This window comes from Bos grunniens, chromosome 29 (assembly GCF_055505025.1).
Source record: "Bos grunniens cultivar Pamir isolate PY7600 chromosome 29, Bosgru_T2T1.0, whole genome shotgun sequence".
NCBI classification, from domain to species: Eukaryota; Metazoa; Chordata; class Mammalia; order Artiodactyla; family Bovidae; genus Bos; species Bos grunniens.
The window spans coordinates 6,185,656-6,204,155 of NC_141193.1; the positions used below are offsets into that span (position 1 = coordinate 6,185,656).

Here is an 18,500-nt window from a genome sequence, read left to right on the forward strand (position 1 = left end):
TCCCTCGGCCCCTGGCACCTTTGAAATTCTTACAAATCTGATTTTTAAGAGAGAAAGAGTAGGCCAGGAATCCCCATTCTTTAGCTGAGAAAACTGAGGCTCACAGAGGTGCCAATATTTGCCAGATCATAACCAGAGCCTCCCCAGTCTTTACCAAGAGGTCAACCTTCCGCTTGCTCCCTCACCCCCTGCACCCACAGCCTTGGCTTCCCCCTCACTCTTCCCCTGCCTGTGTTGCAAACACTTACTCTGGGATGGATGTGCTCAGCATTTCTATCTGCTTGCAGCTACGGCTTTTCTGCTTGCCTGCTCTTCATCTAAACTCTTGAACCCTTGCTCGCATTCTCTGCACACTTGTCATGTTCAGAGCCCTAGACTGGGTGCTGCATGAACCAAGACCTGGGAGATGAGGTGCCCCAGGACTGCCAACAAACTGGTTGGGGGAGAGGAAAAGAAACAGAACGTAAGCAGCCAATCAGCATGCCGTAGATGTTTGTGGAGAGTGGGTGTGGGCGAGGTATGGCCCAAGGAGGACGTGGAGGAGGAAGTTTTGTAGAGGCTGGCACACCAGGGTGAGAGATACCAAGGCCAGGGAGAGGATAACTGGACTGGCTGGGGGCTGGATGGGCATGGATTGGGGAAGGCTCCATGGAAGAGGTGAATTGCGAGCCTGAAGAAGCAGTGATGGATTCGAGCGGCCAGGGTTTTACGATGAAGTAGAGGTGAGTGTTAAGTAACTAGAGCCTACCAGAGGAAGGCTGAGGAAGGTGGAAGGAGAATGTGGAAGAAACAGGTTCCCAGTAGAGTGAGACGCTTGGTTGGTCCCCGAGCAGAGACCTCTGCAGGAGACGGAACAAGGCGAGGGCGCTCCCTAAGTCAGAAGTGAGGTTGGGTCCAGAGGCGCCAGGGGGCTTGGCTGGGCTCTGAGGGCCCAGAAGCAGCAGGCCTGAGCTACAGTTTGCTATGTTTGTATTCTGATAAGCAACCTGTGAGCAGGCGTCCTTGTGAGAAGTTTCTTAGTGGCTGCTCGGCCTGTCCTGAAGGAAAGGGCTTTGCTCACTGTAGTTGCTCAATATCTGTTGTTTAAATTAGGCATCCATTCAGACTTTCCCCAGCTTGCCCCAAGTCCCCTCTGCACCTTATGTCTCTCTCTTTCTCTACTGAAGCCTGCTGCAGCTCGATCGACTCTCACCGCCAGCATCACCCCTCAGAGGGGTTTGCCGTGGGGTTGTGAGCCCAGTGGATCCCTCCTGCCTTTGATGCACCTGTACAGGCGGCTTGCCTTTTTCTTCCTTTCTGGTCCGCTGCCTTATTTTCTTCTGTCTCACTTCCAGAGCCCTGGGTGCTGTGCTAGGTGTCTGTCCTGACACTGGCGTGGGGAGTAGGGCTCTGCGGGACTGCAGACCGAGGTCTCGTTCCAAGTTGCAGCCCATTCTGGTGCTGCAAGAATGATTGTCACAAATCGGAGGATCTGGGCGGAGGGCCTGGGCAGCCCAGGGCCGTCCACATCCCTCTCCAGCACCCTTCTGTGTGAGCGGGACACCTCACGCACCTCGGCGTTGCCCTTGAGGATAGATGGGCCTTCTCTCTGGCTGCCTCCCAGGAGCACCTTACTCTTCTGAGCGGGGCCTCCTCCCCCGGTCCGGAAAGTGTGCCTGTTCGGGGGCTAGTTTCTCTCCTGGAGACGTCCTTCACAGAAGTGGGGCGTTTTGCCTGCTCTCTTGAAGCTTCACCTGGGCCCGCTTGACCCTGTCTTCCCCTCTGTCCTAACTGCCTCTAGTCTCAGCTGTGGAAACTTTGCCAAACTGTCAAAGGAGTGGGGCCTGATAGTGGAGGGTGGGAAGATGACGAAAAGAGGAAACCATGTCCTCTTACTGAAGGGAAAGGTGGGACCCCACCTCCTGGGCTTTTTCTTCCACTTGGCCCGCAGGTACCCTCTTCTGCCTCAGCCTCATCTGAGACGACTCGCTGTTGCCCCCTCTTCTGCTTTTATTCCTCGTGACCTTGTTCTCTGCAGGCCTTTTCCTCTTATCTTGTCCTGGCAAAATTACTCTTCAGACTTTTCTGCATTAAGCCTTGCTGAATCTATTGAGTTGGACCTGGGTTCTCTCTTTTAATCATAATGATGATAAATAATGATTTCTCGTCATAGTAAAAGCCAGCCTTTGTTGAGCTCTTACTACGAGGTGGCAGGGACCTTGCTAAGCCCCTTTTATGAGTTATTTATCACAACAACCCTACAACAAAAGTACTGTTAGCTCCTTGTTTACAGATGAGGAGCTGTGGGTGCATAGCTCCCCCAGAGCCACACAGCTAGCAGAGAGTGCAGCTGGGGTCCGCTGCACACCGTCAGGCTCAGGGTACCTGCTTGGGTCCCTCTCGTGTGTTATCCTGTTGTTAACCTCTCTTTGCTCGCCTCCAACAACCTGCTTTTTGGCGCTTGGGGAGCAGAGCCTGTGCCTTCTGGCACGGTGCCTATGCAGGGTATGTGCTCAAGAAGTATTTTAATAAATTGAATGGCCCAAATATTCATTTTTAGTCTTGACCTAATCTACCAAGGCAATTGCTTTTCTCGGAATACGGACTTAGTTCATCTGATGGTGCGTTGGCCTGTGTCTCCATTTTGCTCTTTCCTGGCTGGTAGTTAAAGCTGACGGACAGGTGTGGTCATTCAAAATCAAGCAGTCAGTCTGTAAACTCCAGAAAGTGGTCAGGAGCCACTGTCTGGGCTCCCATGGGCCTGAGCACAGAGTGTGCTCTTCGTGTGTGTGGAGTGGGCGGGGGAGGGGTGCTGCTCTCTGCAGGAAAGGATCTGAGGACCTAGTCAGTGAAATAGGAGACGTGATGGCTTCTTCCTTTGGGTGTCAGGTTGCAGAGAAGACAGGAACCAGGCTCAGAGAACCGGACAGGAGGCAGTGCCTAGGGGTTGGAGAAGGCTCTGCAGAGAAGATAGGCCTGGGGCTAGATGGAGTGGGCAGGAGGACCAGGCACTTCAGATCAAAGAAGAGAAGTTTCTGGAACTTCTTCTTCTTGTGTAGGGGGTGCCAGAAAACTTGCTTAAATGCTTCTTACTGGGCCCATCGGCTAAGATCTGAGCACGTCCTCTGTACCAGGCAGGGTGCCAGCCCTTGGAGCGTGTGTGGCCTCCTCAGCAACCCTCCGGCCTGGGTGGAGGTGTCGCTCCTATTTCACGGAGGAGGAGACAAGCCTTGAGTGGTCCTGGGAGTGGGTGGCCAAGCAGCGGAGCCCAGGCAGTTGTATGGCAGAGCGTGGGTGCTCTTGGCCATGTGTGGCCTGGTGTTCCCCCCAACTCCGCCCGCCCCCAGGTACCCCTCCCTGAGATCAGGGGGCAGGCCCGGGGCGGCGGGGCAGAAGCACAGCAGCAGGTCTGCTGTGGGTTCTAAGTGTGTGCTTCTGTCTCGCCTGGGTTCTCTGGGGAGCACTTGGAGAGAAACGAGGTAACACTGTCTTCTTCTTTTATTTAGATAGTGCCTGCCTCCCAAGAGCCGACAAAACACTGAGGGTAAGTCTGTGCCTGGATCCAGGTCAGTGGGATGTGCGTGGGTCGTCTCCAGGAGCAGCCGCTGTAGATGTTAGCAGCCCTGGCACGTCAGTGATCAAGCGCAATCAATAAAAAAGGCCAAGCAGTCCGATTTTTGGAAAATATAAGCAGTCTTTGTCTGTTCCCAGCGCTCTTGGTTTTCACAAGACCGTGGTGTCTGGCTCCCTGCTGGCCCCAGTTGGCAGCTAGCCTGCCTCAGCAGGAGGCCCAACTTCTGGAAGGGTGTGGCTTGGGAGGCCTGTCAGGGGGAGACGGGTGTGGCTCCTCAGGACCTCAGGAAGCCCCCCTGTAGGGCCAGGCAGCCTCTGAGGAGACCCCTTGAGTCCATGTGGAGGGCAGGCAGCTGGGCAGAGGGACCTGGGGAGGCTGCAGCCGAGCACAGGGGTGGCTCTGTTGGCTGGCTGAAGCAGCACCGGACGCGTGTCCCCAAAACGATGCAGGCGGGGGCGGTGGACTTGCCCCCTTCCCCCGGTGGCCCTCCGTGTGGCAGCACAGCCCTTGACAGCCTCCTGCTCTTGAGGTTGCCCCCCCTGCAGGAAACGCCACTGATTGCACCGACCCTGGCGCCTCTCCTCAGCCTGAATTCCGAGGCCCCTGATGGTCTGAGAGCGCGCCCTGGCCGGGCATGGTCCTGGCTCCATGCAGCGGCCCGCCTGCATTTCAGACGCTGATATGCCTCCCTGCTCCACCCAGAGGCTGGCCAGCCGCTGCCCCCGTTTCGCAGCCAGGTTCCTGGCTCAGGGACTGCGTTGCCCAGAGCTCAGGCCAGTGCTCAGCATGGGGATTCCTTTGCCCGGGGATTTTTCTCAGATGACCCTTCAAGACCCATAAGCTCTTCTCCATCCTGAGATTTTTCCATGTCCTCACATATCCTAGGTCTTGGGCCAGCAGTGGCTGTTTTCCACCCCGAGATGGCATTTGCTTGGGAAAGCAGGCCGAGTGTAAAGGCAGATGGCATGAGTGGAAATGCCCCTGGACCTTTGACAGACTCCACCCTCCTCAGACTCCATGGCCTGTCCTCTCTGCTCTCGGCCTCCCGTCTTGGCTGACAGAGTGAATGTTGTCACTCTTACTGGCATCCCTGTGGGAGAAGAGGGGCAGCTGGGTGACGGTCCCAAACCACCTCCCTTATGGAACTGAGAAACTGGGGCCCAGAGGAAGCTAATGAGCAAAATCCAAGATTCCGACCCCTTTCCTCTCCCTCCCAAACCCCCACCAGACTGTCATCTTTTATTGTGTGTCTTCCCTAAATCCATCCGTTGGAAAGGAAAGTTAGTCGCCAGGAAGGGCCTTCTCCCAGATCATCTAATTTGTTAAAGCTTGCTTGGCTTCTCAGTCCCTGCATCCTTCCTGAGTCCCCAGAGCTTTGCTTAGTTACCGTAACTAAGACTCTGCCATTGAAGGTTCCTGCCCTCCCCTGTCCTCCTCCTCTCTGTCTCCTTGGTGATCTGGAGGGAGGTGGATGTGGCTTTTTTTTTTAATGCCAGAAGGCATAACTCCTGGTCATCTCCACATGCCACATTGCTGCCATTGCTCACCCCTCATCCTGATTTGCCTGCAGGCCAGGGGCAGGCTGGGGCAGGCTGGGGTGTCCAGGGCTGCTTTAAGTACATGTCCACCAGCTGTGTGTTGCAGGGGCCAGATGCCATGCCGCAGCTCCTCTCCTTATTGACATCCTGGCTGACGCCTGGGGAAAATTCCACGGTCTGGCCGTGCTGAGTCATTGCTGAGTCATGCTTTGTCTCTGAGGATGTGAGCGTCACCTCCTGCAATGCCTGTCACTGGTCAGCCCAGGATCTGGCTGCAGTTACTATATACTGAGATCCGTGTTGCTAATCTTTTCGATTTGCCCATCACTGTATGCTTCTCCGAGTGCTTTTTCTAACGTGCTGTTTTATCAATACAAAATTTATTAATCTTAAATCATTCATAATAAGTAGATTCTTTATCCTGGAAAACATTCCTCTCATAAATGAGGAAACTGAGGTTTGGAGAGACTAAGTGACTTGGTTAGTTTTGGGTGATTGGTGAGTGGCATGTTGGGGTGAGTTTTTTTTATCCCCTTACCCTGGATTTCCGTGTAATGCAAAGATTTTTCAGAAGTAACTTTGGTTGAAAAAATTGAGTTTCAGTTTGTTTAAGTCACAGACTCAAAAATCTCATTCTTCCTTTAAGGGCCAGTCTTTTACATCTAACTTTGAAGTGTAGCCTACAAATCTTTCTGTTCTATTTGTGATTCTAGAAAATGTTCACAATCATTTTAAGGGGCCTTTGGGTTAACACTTGATCCATTTGCAATCTTAACTCATATGAAGATTTTAAATTGAGTTTATGAATTATATTCAGTGTCCTTTAGTTACTGCAGTTTTCTGATTAACAAAATCTTCCATAGTCCTGTAAATCTAATAAACTGACTCTTAAATTTTCTTATACATTCCTATACTGTCTTGTCTTATTCTTTTTACACAGCTTGATTGAGGTATTTTTAACATAAAAATTGCACATTTGAAGTGTATGATTTATATTTTGACATATGCATGCTCTTGTGAAATCATGAGCACAGTTAAGATAGTGATTGTCCAAAAGTGTCCCTTGGTTATCCCTCCCAGTCACTCCTCTCTGCTTCCGCCATCTCCAAGTAGTCACTAATTGCTTTCTGTTGTTATAAATTAGTTGGCACTTTTTGGAATGTTGTGTAAGTGAACTCGTATGGTATGTATTCCATTTTTGTCTGGCTTCATTCACTCAGCATAATTATTTTGAGCTTTGCCCGTGTTGCGTGTTTCCACAGTTCTTTCAACGGCTGAGTAATATTCCGTTAGTGGACATCCCACGATTTGTCTGTTTACCTCTTGTTGGTCATTTTAGTTGTTTCCAGTTTTTGGCAATTTTAAATAAAGCTGCTCTGACCCTCTGTGTACAAGTCTTTGTATGGTCATATACTCCTTTTCTTCTGGGCGCAGGCGTAGGAGTGGAGTGGCCGGATGGTGTGGTAGGTGTGTTTAACTTAGACTGCCGAGCCGTTTTCCAAAGCGCTCGTGTCATTTTACAGTCCTGCCTGCAGCGAGTGAGCTGGTACCTCCATCCTCACCAACTCTGGAGATGGTCAGTGTTTTGCATTTTAGCCATTTTAAAAGGTATGTAGTAGTATCTCATGGTGGTTTCAATTTGAATTTCTCTGGTGACTAATGATGTTGAGCATCTTTTCATATGCTTACTTGTCATCTGCTAATACTGATTTTAAACAGTAAAATTCCAACTTAAGAGAGGAAAATGTGCTCCACTACAGGGCAGGGCATTAAGTGGCAGAGGATAGTTGACACCTAAGCCTAAAAAAATACATTTGACATGGCAATTTCAGCTCTAAAAATGTCACCTAAGCTATAATGGGACAAGCACACAGACATACCCGGCTGTTCGGACCAGCACTTTTATGGCAAAAAGAAATGTGAAACTGGTACTTCCCTGGTGGTCCAGTGGTTAAGATACTGCACTTCCAGTGCAGGGGTTGCAGGTTCAAACCCTGGTTGGTTTGAACAACCAACATGCCATGCAGCCAAAAAAAAAAAAGACTCTTTAAGGGCTTCCCTGGTGGCTCAGTGGTTAAGAATCTGCCTGCAGGTGACAAGGGACACCAGTTCAACCCCTGGTTCTGGAAGATTCCACATGCTATGGAGCAATTAAGCCTGTGTGCCACAACCACTGAGCCCACCCCAATGAGAAGCCTAGAGAGTAGTCCTTGCTCCCCACAACTAGAGAAAGCCCAAGTGCAGCAGTGAAGACCCAGCACAGCCCATAAATAAATAACTCTTTTTAAAAAAAGTGAAACCACCAAAAGGTACACGAGAAAAGAATTGCAACATGTAATCTTTTATTGCCTCATACAGTGCAGCTTTAGAAATAGCCCACATACCTTATCAAACTGTGGCTCTGATCTGTTCCCACAGAACAGGAGCCATGATGCTTTTACTCGAGAAAGGTAAAACAAGGTGTATAACACCTTACTTTTGGTTATCTGGGAATGTCAACACCTCATTTGTTACTTGGAAATGTTATTCCAGTTTTTTTTTCTGGATGCTGGGATTATAAAATTATGTGTTTAAAAAAATTTTGCTGTGTCTTTTAAATCAGAGTTTTGAAAAATTTAGAGCAATATGGCATTTATAACACTATTTGGAGCTTAAGATCAAGTATAGAGTATTTAAGTATCAGCCTTCTTTTACCCATATATATTTCAAAAAGTTGTTTGTGGGGATGAAAACCTCTTTAAATGCCATATGAGATTTAGATTCCTGGGGAATGGTGTAATAAGGACTTCTGAAAGATACTCCTCTGTATAAGAAAAGAAAACTGGCAATAACTGGCAAAATCAACTTGTTCAGAACTCTGTAAATTAACCAAAGGCTTGCAGCAACCCAAGGTACATTTATTCAAGAAAAATGGCTGAATCTTGTTTTCAACAAAAAATTATGAGGCATGTAAAAACAAGAAAGAATGGCATGTACAACTGGAAAAGATGCAATCAGTAGAAACCATCCCTTGAGGAAACTCAGACCTTGGACTTTAAGCAGAAGATTTTAAATCATCTGCTGAAAAATATGTTTAAAGAACTAAAAAAGTATGAGAACAGTACCTCATCAAATATGATCAGTAAGTGATAGAAATAAAATTCTGGAGTTGAAAATTATGGTAACTAACGTGAAAAAAGTCACTAGAGAAGCTCAACAGCACAGTTGGGCAAGTGGAAGAAATGGCAAACTTTGTTTTGCCCTTTTTTTTTGTTTTCTTTCTTAAAGGCCTTGCCATGCAGCTTGTGGGATCTTGGTTCCCTGACCAGGGACTGAACCCACACCCTTAGCAGTGAAAGTGTGGAGTCCTAACCACTGGACCGCCAGGGAACTCTCAGGATCAGCAAACTTGAAGATAGGTGTATTGAGATTAAACACTGAGGAACAAAAGGGAAAAAGAGTGAAGGAAAACAAACAGAGCCTCAGACATCTGCAACATATACATGATGGGAGTCCTAGAAAGAGGGTAGAGAAAAAGGAGAAGAATGAAGTTTGAAGAAATAATAGCCCCAAACTTCTCAAATTTGATGAAAAATAATAATTTAGGTACCCAAGAAGCTCAGTGAACTCCAAGTAGGATAAAATTAAAGAGATTCACACACAGACACGCCATGATCAAAGAATCTTGAAAGCAGAAATAGATAAGCAATTCATCAGAAGGGTTGTTTTTTTTTTTAAATGATACAACCACTTTAATTAAAAAACATTTTGTCGTCATTCCACAGCTTGTGGGACCTTAGTTTCCTGACCAAGGAACATGTCAATATAGTCCCTGAATGACAATTACTCAAGCTACTTTCATACTTAACCTGTAGGAATTCTTTTACCAAGTTCTCTCTGCAAGTACTTTTAGAAATACCTAAGGAGTGCTTTGGAGAAGGCAATGGCACCCCACTCCAGCACTCTTGCCTGGAAAATCCCATGGATGGAGGAGCCTGGTGGGCTGCAGTCCATGGGGTCGCTAAGAGTCGGACAAGACTCAGTGACTTCACTTTCTCTTTTCACTTCAGGCATTGGAGAAGGAATTGGCAACCCACACCAGTGTCCTTGCCTGGAGAATCCCAGGGACGGGGGAGCCTGGTGGGCTGCCGTCTGTGGGGTCGCACAGAGTCGGACACAACTGACTCGACTTAGCAGCAGCAGCAAGGAGTGCTTGTTGTGTGTTCCACCAAACCTGGACATAGTTGGGGCTCAAAAAATATTTGTTGAATGAAATCTACCTGGATTACTTATTTTCCTGGCCAGCTGTCTATTTACTCTTCTTCATGTAACCTAGTTCTACCCGTCTCAGCTGTGTCCTCTTTCCTCATACTGTTGATATTTTGCGTTCAGATCTACGCAAACAGATCTATCACATAACTTCTCAAAGTACATCTTTTGAAAATACTATCAGATATTTCACAAAGTTTTACTGAATGCTTGGGAATAGCAGAATGGAATTACAACACAGGAAAGAAAACAAAAGTTTGTTTTTTTTTTCCCGTAAAGGTGAATTCAACCTTTACCTCTAGAAAAACGGAACAACTACTATCATATGCTAATAACAGCCTCACTTCTACCCGTTGGCCATCAAGTTTCAACAAATACTGGGGTCTAATCTCAGCGTACCCCAGGATGCTATGGAACCAACTGCTGATGTTCTGTTGCTTTTGTTGTTAATAATATTCCTTATAGTTTTATTCTTTATTGGACATTTCTCCCTGGGACAGGTGAAGGTCATGATTTCATTGTCAGGGATGATGGATCAGAGGTTCGGAGGGGTCCAGAGACTTATGTAAGAGGCAGAGCCATGTTTCAGTTCAGTTGTTCAGTCATGTCCGACCCTTTGTGGCCCCATGAATCGCAGCACACCAGGCCTCCCTGTCCATCACCAACTCCCGGAGTTCACTCAGACTCAACGTCCATCGGGTCAGTGATGCCATCCAGCCATCTCATCCTCTGTCGTCCCCTTCTCCTCCTGCCCCCAGTCCCTCCCAGCATCAGAGTCTTTTCTGCTGAGTCAACTCTTCGCATGAGGTGGCCAAAGTACTGGAGTTTCAGCTTTAGCATCATTCCTTCCAAAGAAATCCCAGGGCTGATCTCTTTCAGAATGGACTGGTTGGATCTCCTTGCAGTCCAAGGGACTCTCAAGAGTCTTCTCCAACACCACAGTTCAAAAGCATCGATTCTTCGGCGCTCAGCTTTCTTCACAGTCTAACTCTCACATCCATACGTGACCACTGGAAAAACCATAGCTCTGACTAGACGGACCTTTGTTGGCAAAGTAATGTTTGGGAAGCAGCAATTCTGATTCCTGGCCTTGAGTTCTTCCTGCTGTCCCAACAGAATATCAGAGCATGATGTCTCAGTGTCCCTGCGCACAGGTCTGAAAAGACCAACCTGAAACTCTCCGACTTCCTATTTGATCTCCTGATTGGTGATCACTTGGGCTGTCACTTGGGCTTGTGGGAGTCTTCACTCAGGGCAGGGCTCTCCCCCCTGCCATGTTGCCTAAGACCTTACGGCTTTCCTCAGCCTTTCTGGATTTTGACTATTTTATTCTAGTTGGTTGCTAAACAGCTGTTTTTGTTTTTGCTGATCTGAACCATCTTTCCACCCCTTTTTACTTCTGGTATTCTTAAATGGCAGTTTCAGTATTTGGCAGAATAAATCTCCCGTGATCTAATCCTGACTTTTTGCAACTGACTGAATGGTTTAAGAAAGGCGGAAGTTGCTACTGTGCATTATTCCAAGGAACCGTTTGTCCCCTCCTCGAGCCTTTGCTGAGCATCTGTGGCAGGCACAGCTGCTGGATGCTGTGAGGCCACAGAGCATCTGACGACATGGCCCCGGCCGAGGTGGCTTGTCCTGTGGTTGAGACAAGGATGTGTGTGCCGAAACAGAACTCACGCTCACTCTCGTGGTGACTGGTTGAGAACAGTCACAGTTGCCATTTACTGAGCACAGTTTCTGTGGCCAGTGAGGTGCTCCATGCAAAGATGAGTGTAGAAAATTACCAGGGAGGTGGTATAGCCATAGTTGAGTCAGGGAGCTTGGGCTTAGCCTTTTACCACTTAGCCTGTCACTTCTGGCAAGTTCGGTAGGCTCTGCGAGCCTTGGTTTCCTCATCTGTAAAATAGGGGCAGTAAGACCTTCCTCATGGGCTGTTGGTGGGAATGTAAATTGGTACAACCACTATGGAAAACAGTATGGAGATTCCTTAGAAAACTAAAAATCGAGTTATGATACGACCCTGCAGTCCCACTCCTGGGCATATGTATCTGGAGAAAATCATGATCCGAAAGGATACGTGCACCCCGCTGTTGATTGCAGCACTGTTTTACGATAGCCGAGAAATGGAAGCAGCCTAAAATGTCATTGACGGAGGAATGGATAAAGACGATGTGACACGTAAACACACAGTAGAATACTAGCCATTAAGCAGAATGAAATAATGCCATTTGCAGCAACTCGGATGGACCTAGAGAGTGTCATACTGAGTCCAGTAAGTCAGAAAGAGAAGGAGAAATATATGACATCCCTTATATGTGGAATCTAAAAAAAAAATGATGCAAATAAACTTACGAAACAGAAAGAAACTCATAGACTTAGAAAACGAACTTATGGTTGCCAAGAGAAGGGATAGTTAGGAGGTTTGGGAAGGTCATGTACACACTGCGGTATTCAAAATGGGTAACCAACAAGGACCTAGCAGATAGCACAGAGAACTCTGCTGAGTGTTATGTACCAGCCTGGATGGGAGGGGGATTTCGGGGAGAATGGATACATGTATATGTACGGCTGAGTCCCTTCGCTGTTCACCTGAAACTACCACAGCATTGTGAATCAGCTATTTCCCAAAACAAAACGAAAAGTTTAAAACTTGAGAAAAAAAAAAAAAGACCTTCCTCCAGGGGCTTATTGGAGGGATATAGTGAAATAATGTGAACCAGCACTTAGTGGACGCGTCCTGGTGGTGGCTATGGGGATGGGGCCTGTGAGGGACAGTTCTGGGAGGATTCACTGTGGAGAGCAGAACATGTGAGGCCAGGGGCCTGTGGGTTGCAGGGACTGGGTGGGAGGAGGACTGGTCAGGAAGAATGTCTTGGGAGAATTGGCCCAGAGTCACATCTGGGTTGGTGGAGAGGCAGACACGGCACCCAGGCAGTGGTGCAGGGAGCAAAGTCATGTGCTGAGAAAAGCCAGGCTTTGAAGGGGTGATGCTCCCAGCCTCACTGGCAGGAGGCAGGCGATGGATGATCTATGAGGATGGAGATTTGTGTCTGCTTTGTTTTCCGCTGAACCCGCAGGACCCTGGCACTTAGTTGATAGAACGGATACTGTTGAGGAGTAGTGAGCATCAGGGCTGGGGGTTCTGTGTGTGTCTAGCTGCCTGTTGGCATTTTAGGCGAGAAGCCGTGGAGATGCTTAAGCTGGTGACCACTGCCCACCCCCACCCCCCGCCAAAGGTGAATGGGGTTTTGAGAAAACTCTGGCGGCAGTGTACTGGTTGACTTGGCATAGGGAGAGGCAAGAGGTCGGCGGGGGAGGGGGGAACCAGTTCTGAGAGGCCATTGCTGCAATTCAGACCTGCTGTTGCTGCGTGCATGGACCAGGGAAGGGGTGGCGATGGGAAGGAGGAAGCGAACACAAAAGAATGGTTGTCGTGGGGCAGAGTGGAGAAAGGACTTGGAGAGCTCTAATTTGCAACTCTGCCTCCATCCTGAAATGCTAAGCAGGAAAAGCAACCCATTCATACAGTCAAAGGACTGACGTCAGGGGAAGAGGTCATTGCTGCTGTTCAGTCACTCAGTCATGTTCAACTCTTTGCTACCCCGTGGATTGCAGCACACCAGGCTTCCCTCTCCTTCACTGTCTCCTGGAGTTTGCTCGAACTCATGTCCATTGAGTCGGTGATGCCCTCCAACCGTCTCATCCTCTGCAGGGGAAGTGGAAAGGCATAGAAATAGGGAGTTGGAATGGGGTGCCATCTTTGGAGATGAGCTATTAAGCCCAACTCAGAATTCCCTGAGCAGACTGAGTTTTCTTGAGACTAAGTTAATCTTGAGAAAACTCACCTGGAGAAAACACTAGAATAGACCAGGGTGGGGAGTGGCATGCGTGCTGATGAGAGGGAAGTGCACGGAGCCTGAAGTCACAAGTTAGAAAAGGTCTGGGTCTAGTCCTGTGGTTGGCCTGTCTCTGTAGTTTTTACAACCCCAGTCAGTTTTCTTTCCCTTCATGGCTCGCTTCTCCAGCTGGAGAGCACGCACAGCTTAAAGAGGCTTTCTCTCCGGTGGGCGGATGAAGGACGTTTCTGGGGCAGAGGGTTTTGGATTTGGAATGTAGCTGTTTCTAGCAGCCGCATGGCCCCAGAGGGACGATTCAGTCACTGCCTTTTTGAAATTTTTGTCCCAGATCAGCCAGCCCAGCAGAGTAAACCCAAGTGGCTGATGGGATCCCAGTCAGGGATCTTTGATGGTTTTTAACCTACAACATTTCAGACACCAAATGTGTGCTGTTTTTTCCAAAGCCAACAAATTCTCTGACATCAACTGGGTGATCTATACTTGAGTTTGGTTCTGATACTAACCACCTGGAGTTAGTGCAGATACCACAGGTTAAGGGTTCAGTCCCACAAGACTGTCCCTACTTCAGCCACCTGTATAGTAGCTACTACCTGTATTTCTGACCAACCGGTTATAAATAGGGGATTCCCACCTAGGTTTGATAATTTGCTATAATGGCTCACCAATTCAGTTCAGTCACTCAGTTGTCTCTGACTCTTTGCAACCCCATGGACTGCAGCATGCCAGGCTTCCCTGTCCATCACCAACTCCCCGAGCTTGCTCGGACTCATGTCCATCGAGTCAGTGATGCTGTTGTAGCCACACGTTCCGGGAAACAAACTCACTCAGCAGGACAATGCAGATAGTGGAGTGCAGTTTATTACACCGGCGGGCCCAAGGCAGTCTCCTCTTAGCCAAGGATCCCGACCAGTTTTTGTGAAAACTTTATATACCCTAAGTGTACTTGCTCAAACCCATCTCCCCAGATTCCTTGAAACTAGTCTGGACAAGGTAAAAGAGAGATATGATCAAAGTTAACCCATGATTCATGTGTCACAAGACTAGGTAAACAGTGGATATTTATCAACAGGCCTGTGGTCATATCCCGATAAACATAATGGAATTTATGACTTTGTTCTGTTACAGAGATAATTAGCATATTCTTTTAGGCAAGAATAAAGGAGAGTCCAAGTCCTGAGGTTCTTTTATCTGGGGTTTTGATTTTCCATTGGTATGCCATTTCTATAGACACCGGGCACAAAGTTCAGAGTCCGCTGGGAGGGTGACCATGTGTGTAGCCTAATGTTCGCAGCCTGGCCTACGATGGAGTCCAGCTCTGTCTGTTTCCTCCTTCAATGCCATTCAACCATCTCATCCTCTGTCGTCCCCTTCTCCTCTGTAATGGCTCATAGAACTCAGAAAAGCACCTTACTTATATTTACTGATTTAATTTAAAGGTTACAAATAAACTGCCAGATACAGGGGTACTTTAGGTGAGGTCTGGAAGGATCCAGGAATAGGATTTTCTGTCCCCATGGAGCTGGGGTGCCTCACCCTTCTGGCAGTCACCAACCAGGAAGTTCCTAGAACCCTGTTGTTTAGGGTATCTATGGAGATTCCATTGTGTGGGCATCATGGCCATTGGTGCTTAACTCAATCTCCAGTTCCTCTCCCTTTCCTAGAAGTCTGGCGAGAAGGGCGGAAAATTCCAGTCCTCTAGTCACGTGGTTGCTTCCTCTGGCAACCTGCCTGCATCCTGAAGCTGTATCTAGGGGCTCACCTAGAGTCAGTGTGTTACCATAAATGCAGGTGGTTGAAAAGGAGTTTTGCGAATAGCAAAAGATGCTCCTCTCACCTCATCATGCAGGAAATTCCAAGGGTTTTAGAAACTCTTGCGCCAGGAACCTAGGACAAAGACCAAACATGTATTTCTTATTATATCACAACATCACAGGATCTTTGTAGGATTCTGGGTTTGGATGGGCTGGAATTGTACCCTTGCCATGAAATCTTGTGAGATGACAGAGGACCTTCCACTCTGAAACCTGAGATTTGGTGAAACAGTTACTGATAAGGCAAAGGAAGCTCAGGTGTGACCCAGGGAACAGCTTTAGAGGCACCACACGTGGACCTGGTAGTTTTTTAACCGGTTACCAAGCAGCAACCCAAAGGATTAGGACTTGACTTTAAAAAGTTACATATTTTAGCTCAGTACTACTTGCGCCTGGTACAAATGTCTAAATGTAGAATAATCTTTTGCTTTCTCTATCTTATAACCTGGTTCAGCTCCTTAGAGCTGGTTAAAGTGTCGTATCCTTTTAGAGATAATGTGGCCATTTAAAATAGAGTATATTTCCGTTCTTTTTTCCCTCCTGCGTCCTCTCTGCGTGTGTGCTTTTCATTAATCAGTGTGTCTTGGAGATCTTCCCATATCAGGACAGATGTCTGCCTCACTCTTTAACAGCTGTGTAGCATTCCATAGTTTTTTTTTTCTTTTTGTCGTATGTTTATTGCAAAATATATCACACAGAAGACTTTTTTTTTTTTTTTGGCCATACCACTGGGCAAGTGGGATCTTGGTTCCCCAAATAGGGATGGAACCCACATCCCTTGCATTGGAAATACACAGAGTCTTAAGCACCAGACCGCCAGGGAAGTCCCCAGAAGACATATGTTAAACAAGTACACACACACACAACAAAATGATACAATGAACATATATGTTCCCTTCCTCCAAGTTAAGGAATAAAAGGTTATGACCACAGAAGTCCCCTGAGTGCCCTGACCCCCGAGACTGTTCTGCTTTTGTAGTAATCATTCTTTTGATCTTCTCGCTAGTTCTGCCACTCATGAACAATTTCTAGATAATGTATTATTTAGCTGTACCTGGCTTTGAACATCATAGACCTGGAGTTGTGCTGTAGTTTTCGCGTTGCGTTTGGATTCCCGTCCAGGAACACGTGTGACTCCTTTGGTTTTCATGGCCATGCAGCTTTCCTGAGTGAGTGCACTGCGTGCGCCCATCCTTCTGCTGCCGGGAAGCCTGTCGGCCGCTCCCATGGGTTTGCTCTTAGGAGTAACCCTGCTGTGCACATTCTTATGTGGTTTCTCCAAGTTGTAAACCGGAAGTGGAATTTCTGCCATGTCTAACTCTTCCTGGTTATGCAAAACTCTATTTGTGGTTGTACTAATTTATGCTTCTTCCCACCAACAGTATAGAGCATTGTTTTCTGACCACCTGTGTGGTGGGAATTTGAACCACAAATCTGTGATGGTTGTCTTGTGATTGCAACTTCTTAGGGTGAGTTTTTTTGTTTCTCCAACTGCTCAGTGCCCAAGAGAGAGACACTTGATTTTTCATGCAGGTAGCTTTTGGGGGTGAGGAGGAGTAGGTCAGATTTATTTCTGCTTGCCTCATTTTCTGAGGGAGCACCCTTGGCAGTCCCAGCTTCACTGGCGTAAGGTCTTCTTTGACTTCCCACCTTGGGTGGGCTCTGGGCTCTGCCCATGTGCCCTTTGACACTTTGAAAGCTGAATCACAGGTTTGCCTTGATTCTGCCAGTGCCCTCAGGGCAAAATATCAATGTTTACTTGCCTGTCTGGGTTTCTGTCTCTGTTCAGATTTTGGTCCAAGTGGTGTTCCTTAGGTTCTTGCTAACTTGTCTATGCTTTTAAGAAATAAAAATTAAATGTATATATATAAAGGTATTTTAGATACCTTTAGATAAAAGGTATTTTATCTAGCATTTTTAGTTGTTTTTAGCAGGAGAGATGAATGGTTATCTAGCCCAGGTAGAACATCTCTTGTTTAAAGTAGTGATTCTGAGATGGAGTCCCTAGGGATATGGCTTCCATTCCCATGGGTCTTCGGGTTTCACATTTGAGAATAAGACCACCAGCATCACAGTGATATTTTGGAGGTGGTTTGGGCTGTTTCATCAGAATTGCAGTACATTGATGCTGGGGTCCAGCCAGGTAATCTGACTCACTCGTTTCAAACTCACATGACACTGATTTGTCCAAGAGGCCACTTTGTGAGTTTATAATGGACGATGGAATCCCTAGGGTCTGCCCCTCCTGGTTTTGTAGACATTTGAACCAGAGATCAAATTGTCAACATCCGTTCGATCACAGAAAAAGCAAGAGGATTCCAGAAAAACATCTACTTCTGCTTCATTGACTACACTAAAGCCTTTGACTGTGGATCACAACAATCTGTGGAAAATTCTTCTTCTTCATTCTCTAAAGAGGTGGGAATACCAGACCACCTTACCTGCCTGCTGAGAAACCTAGATGCAGGTCAAGAAGCAACAGTTAGAACCGGACATGGAACAACAGACTGGTTCAAAATTGGGAAGGAGTACATTAAGGCTGTATATTGTTACCCTGCTTATTTAACTTATATGCAAAGTACATCATGAGAAACACTGGGCTGGATGGAGCGTAAGTCAAAATCAACATTGCCGGGAGAAATATCAATAACCTTAGATATACAGATAACACCACCCTTATGGCAGAAAGTGAAGAGGAACTAAAGAGCCTTGAAGAAGGTGGAAGAGAGGAGTGAAAAAGCTGGCTTAAAACTCAACATTCAAAAAACAAAGATCATGGCATCTGGTCCCATCACTTCATGGCAAATAGATGGGGAAATATTGGAAACAGTGACAGACTTTATTTTCTTGGGCTGCAAAATCACTGCAGAAGGTGACTGCAGCTATGAAATTAAAAGACGCTTACTCCTTGGAAGAAAGCTATGACCAACCTAGACAGCATATTAAAAAAGCAGAGATATTACTTTGCCAACAAAGGTCTGTCTAGTCAAAGCTTTGGTTTTTCCCGGTAGTCATGTATAGATGTGAGAGTTGGACCATAAAGAAGGCTGAGGGCTGAAGAATTGATGCTTTTTAACTGTGGTGTTGAAGACTCTTGAGAGTCCCTTGGACTGCAAGGAGATCAAAACAGTCAATCTGAAAAGGAAATCAACCCTGAATACTCATTGGAAGGACTGATACTGAAGCTCCAATACTTTGGCCACCTGATGCCAAGAGTCTACTCATTGGAAAAGACCTTGATGCTGGGAAAGATTGAAAGCAGGAGGAGAATGGGACGACAGAGGATGAGATGGTGGGATGGCATCACCGATTCCATGGGCGTGAGTTTGAGCAAGCTCCTGGAGCTGGTGATGGACAGGGAACCCTGGCGTGCTGCAGTCCATGGTGTTGCAAAGAGTCGGATACGACTGAGCAACTGAACAACAGCATCTGTACCAGGTGGGTCTTGCCAGGGGCTAGGTCCACTCTAGCATTCACTATGTAGATAGAG

General features: G+C 47.2%; 1 protein-coding gene and 1 long non-coding RNA gene across 9 annotated transcripts in view; both read left to right on the plus strand.

Annotated features, from left to right (window-relative positions):
• The window catches only part of PC (pyruvate carboxylase), a 102,770-nt gene that overhangs the window by 972 nt on the left and 83,298 nt on the right, over positions 1-18,500 (plus strand). For 4 of the 8 annotated variants that reach the window (XM_086385643.1, XM_086385641.1, XM_086385645.1 and 1 more), the window contains one exon: positions 3,486-3,523. Coding sequence is in view for 2 of the 8 variants with exons in the window: in XM_086385638.1 (XP_086241764.1) it covers positions 3,260-3,326; positions 3,486-3,523 (105 nt within the window). In the remaining 6 variants the exon portion in view is untranslated. Of the gene's footprint in view, positions 1-553; positions 723-3,147; positions 3,327-3,485; positions 3,524-18,500 lie in introns of those variants that run through there. The other 4 variants (XM_086385642.1, XM_086385646.1, XM_086385638.1 and 1 more) reach the window with 4 other exon arrangements.
• LOC147341807 (uncharacterized) lies at positions 6,532-10,801 on the plus strand. Its single transcript, XR_015158093.1, has 2 exons — positions 6,532-6,699; positions 9,141-10,801. It is a non-coding gene; the product is annotated as an uncharacterized LOC147341807 (long non-coding RNA).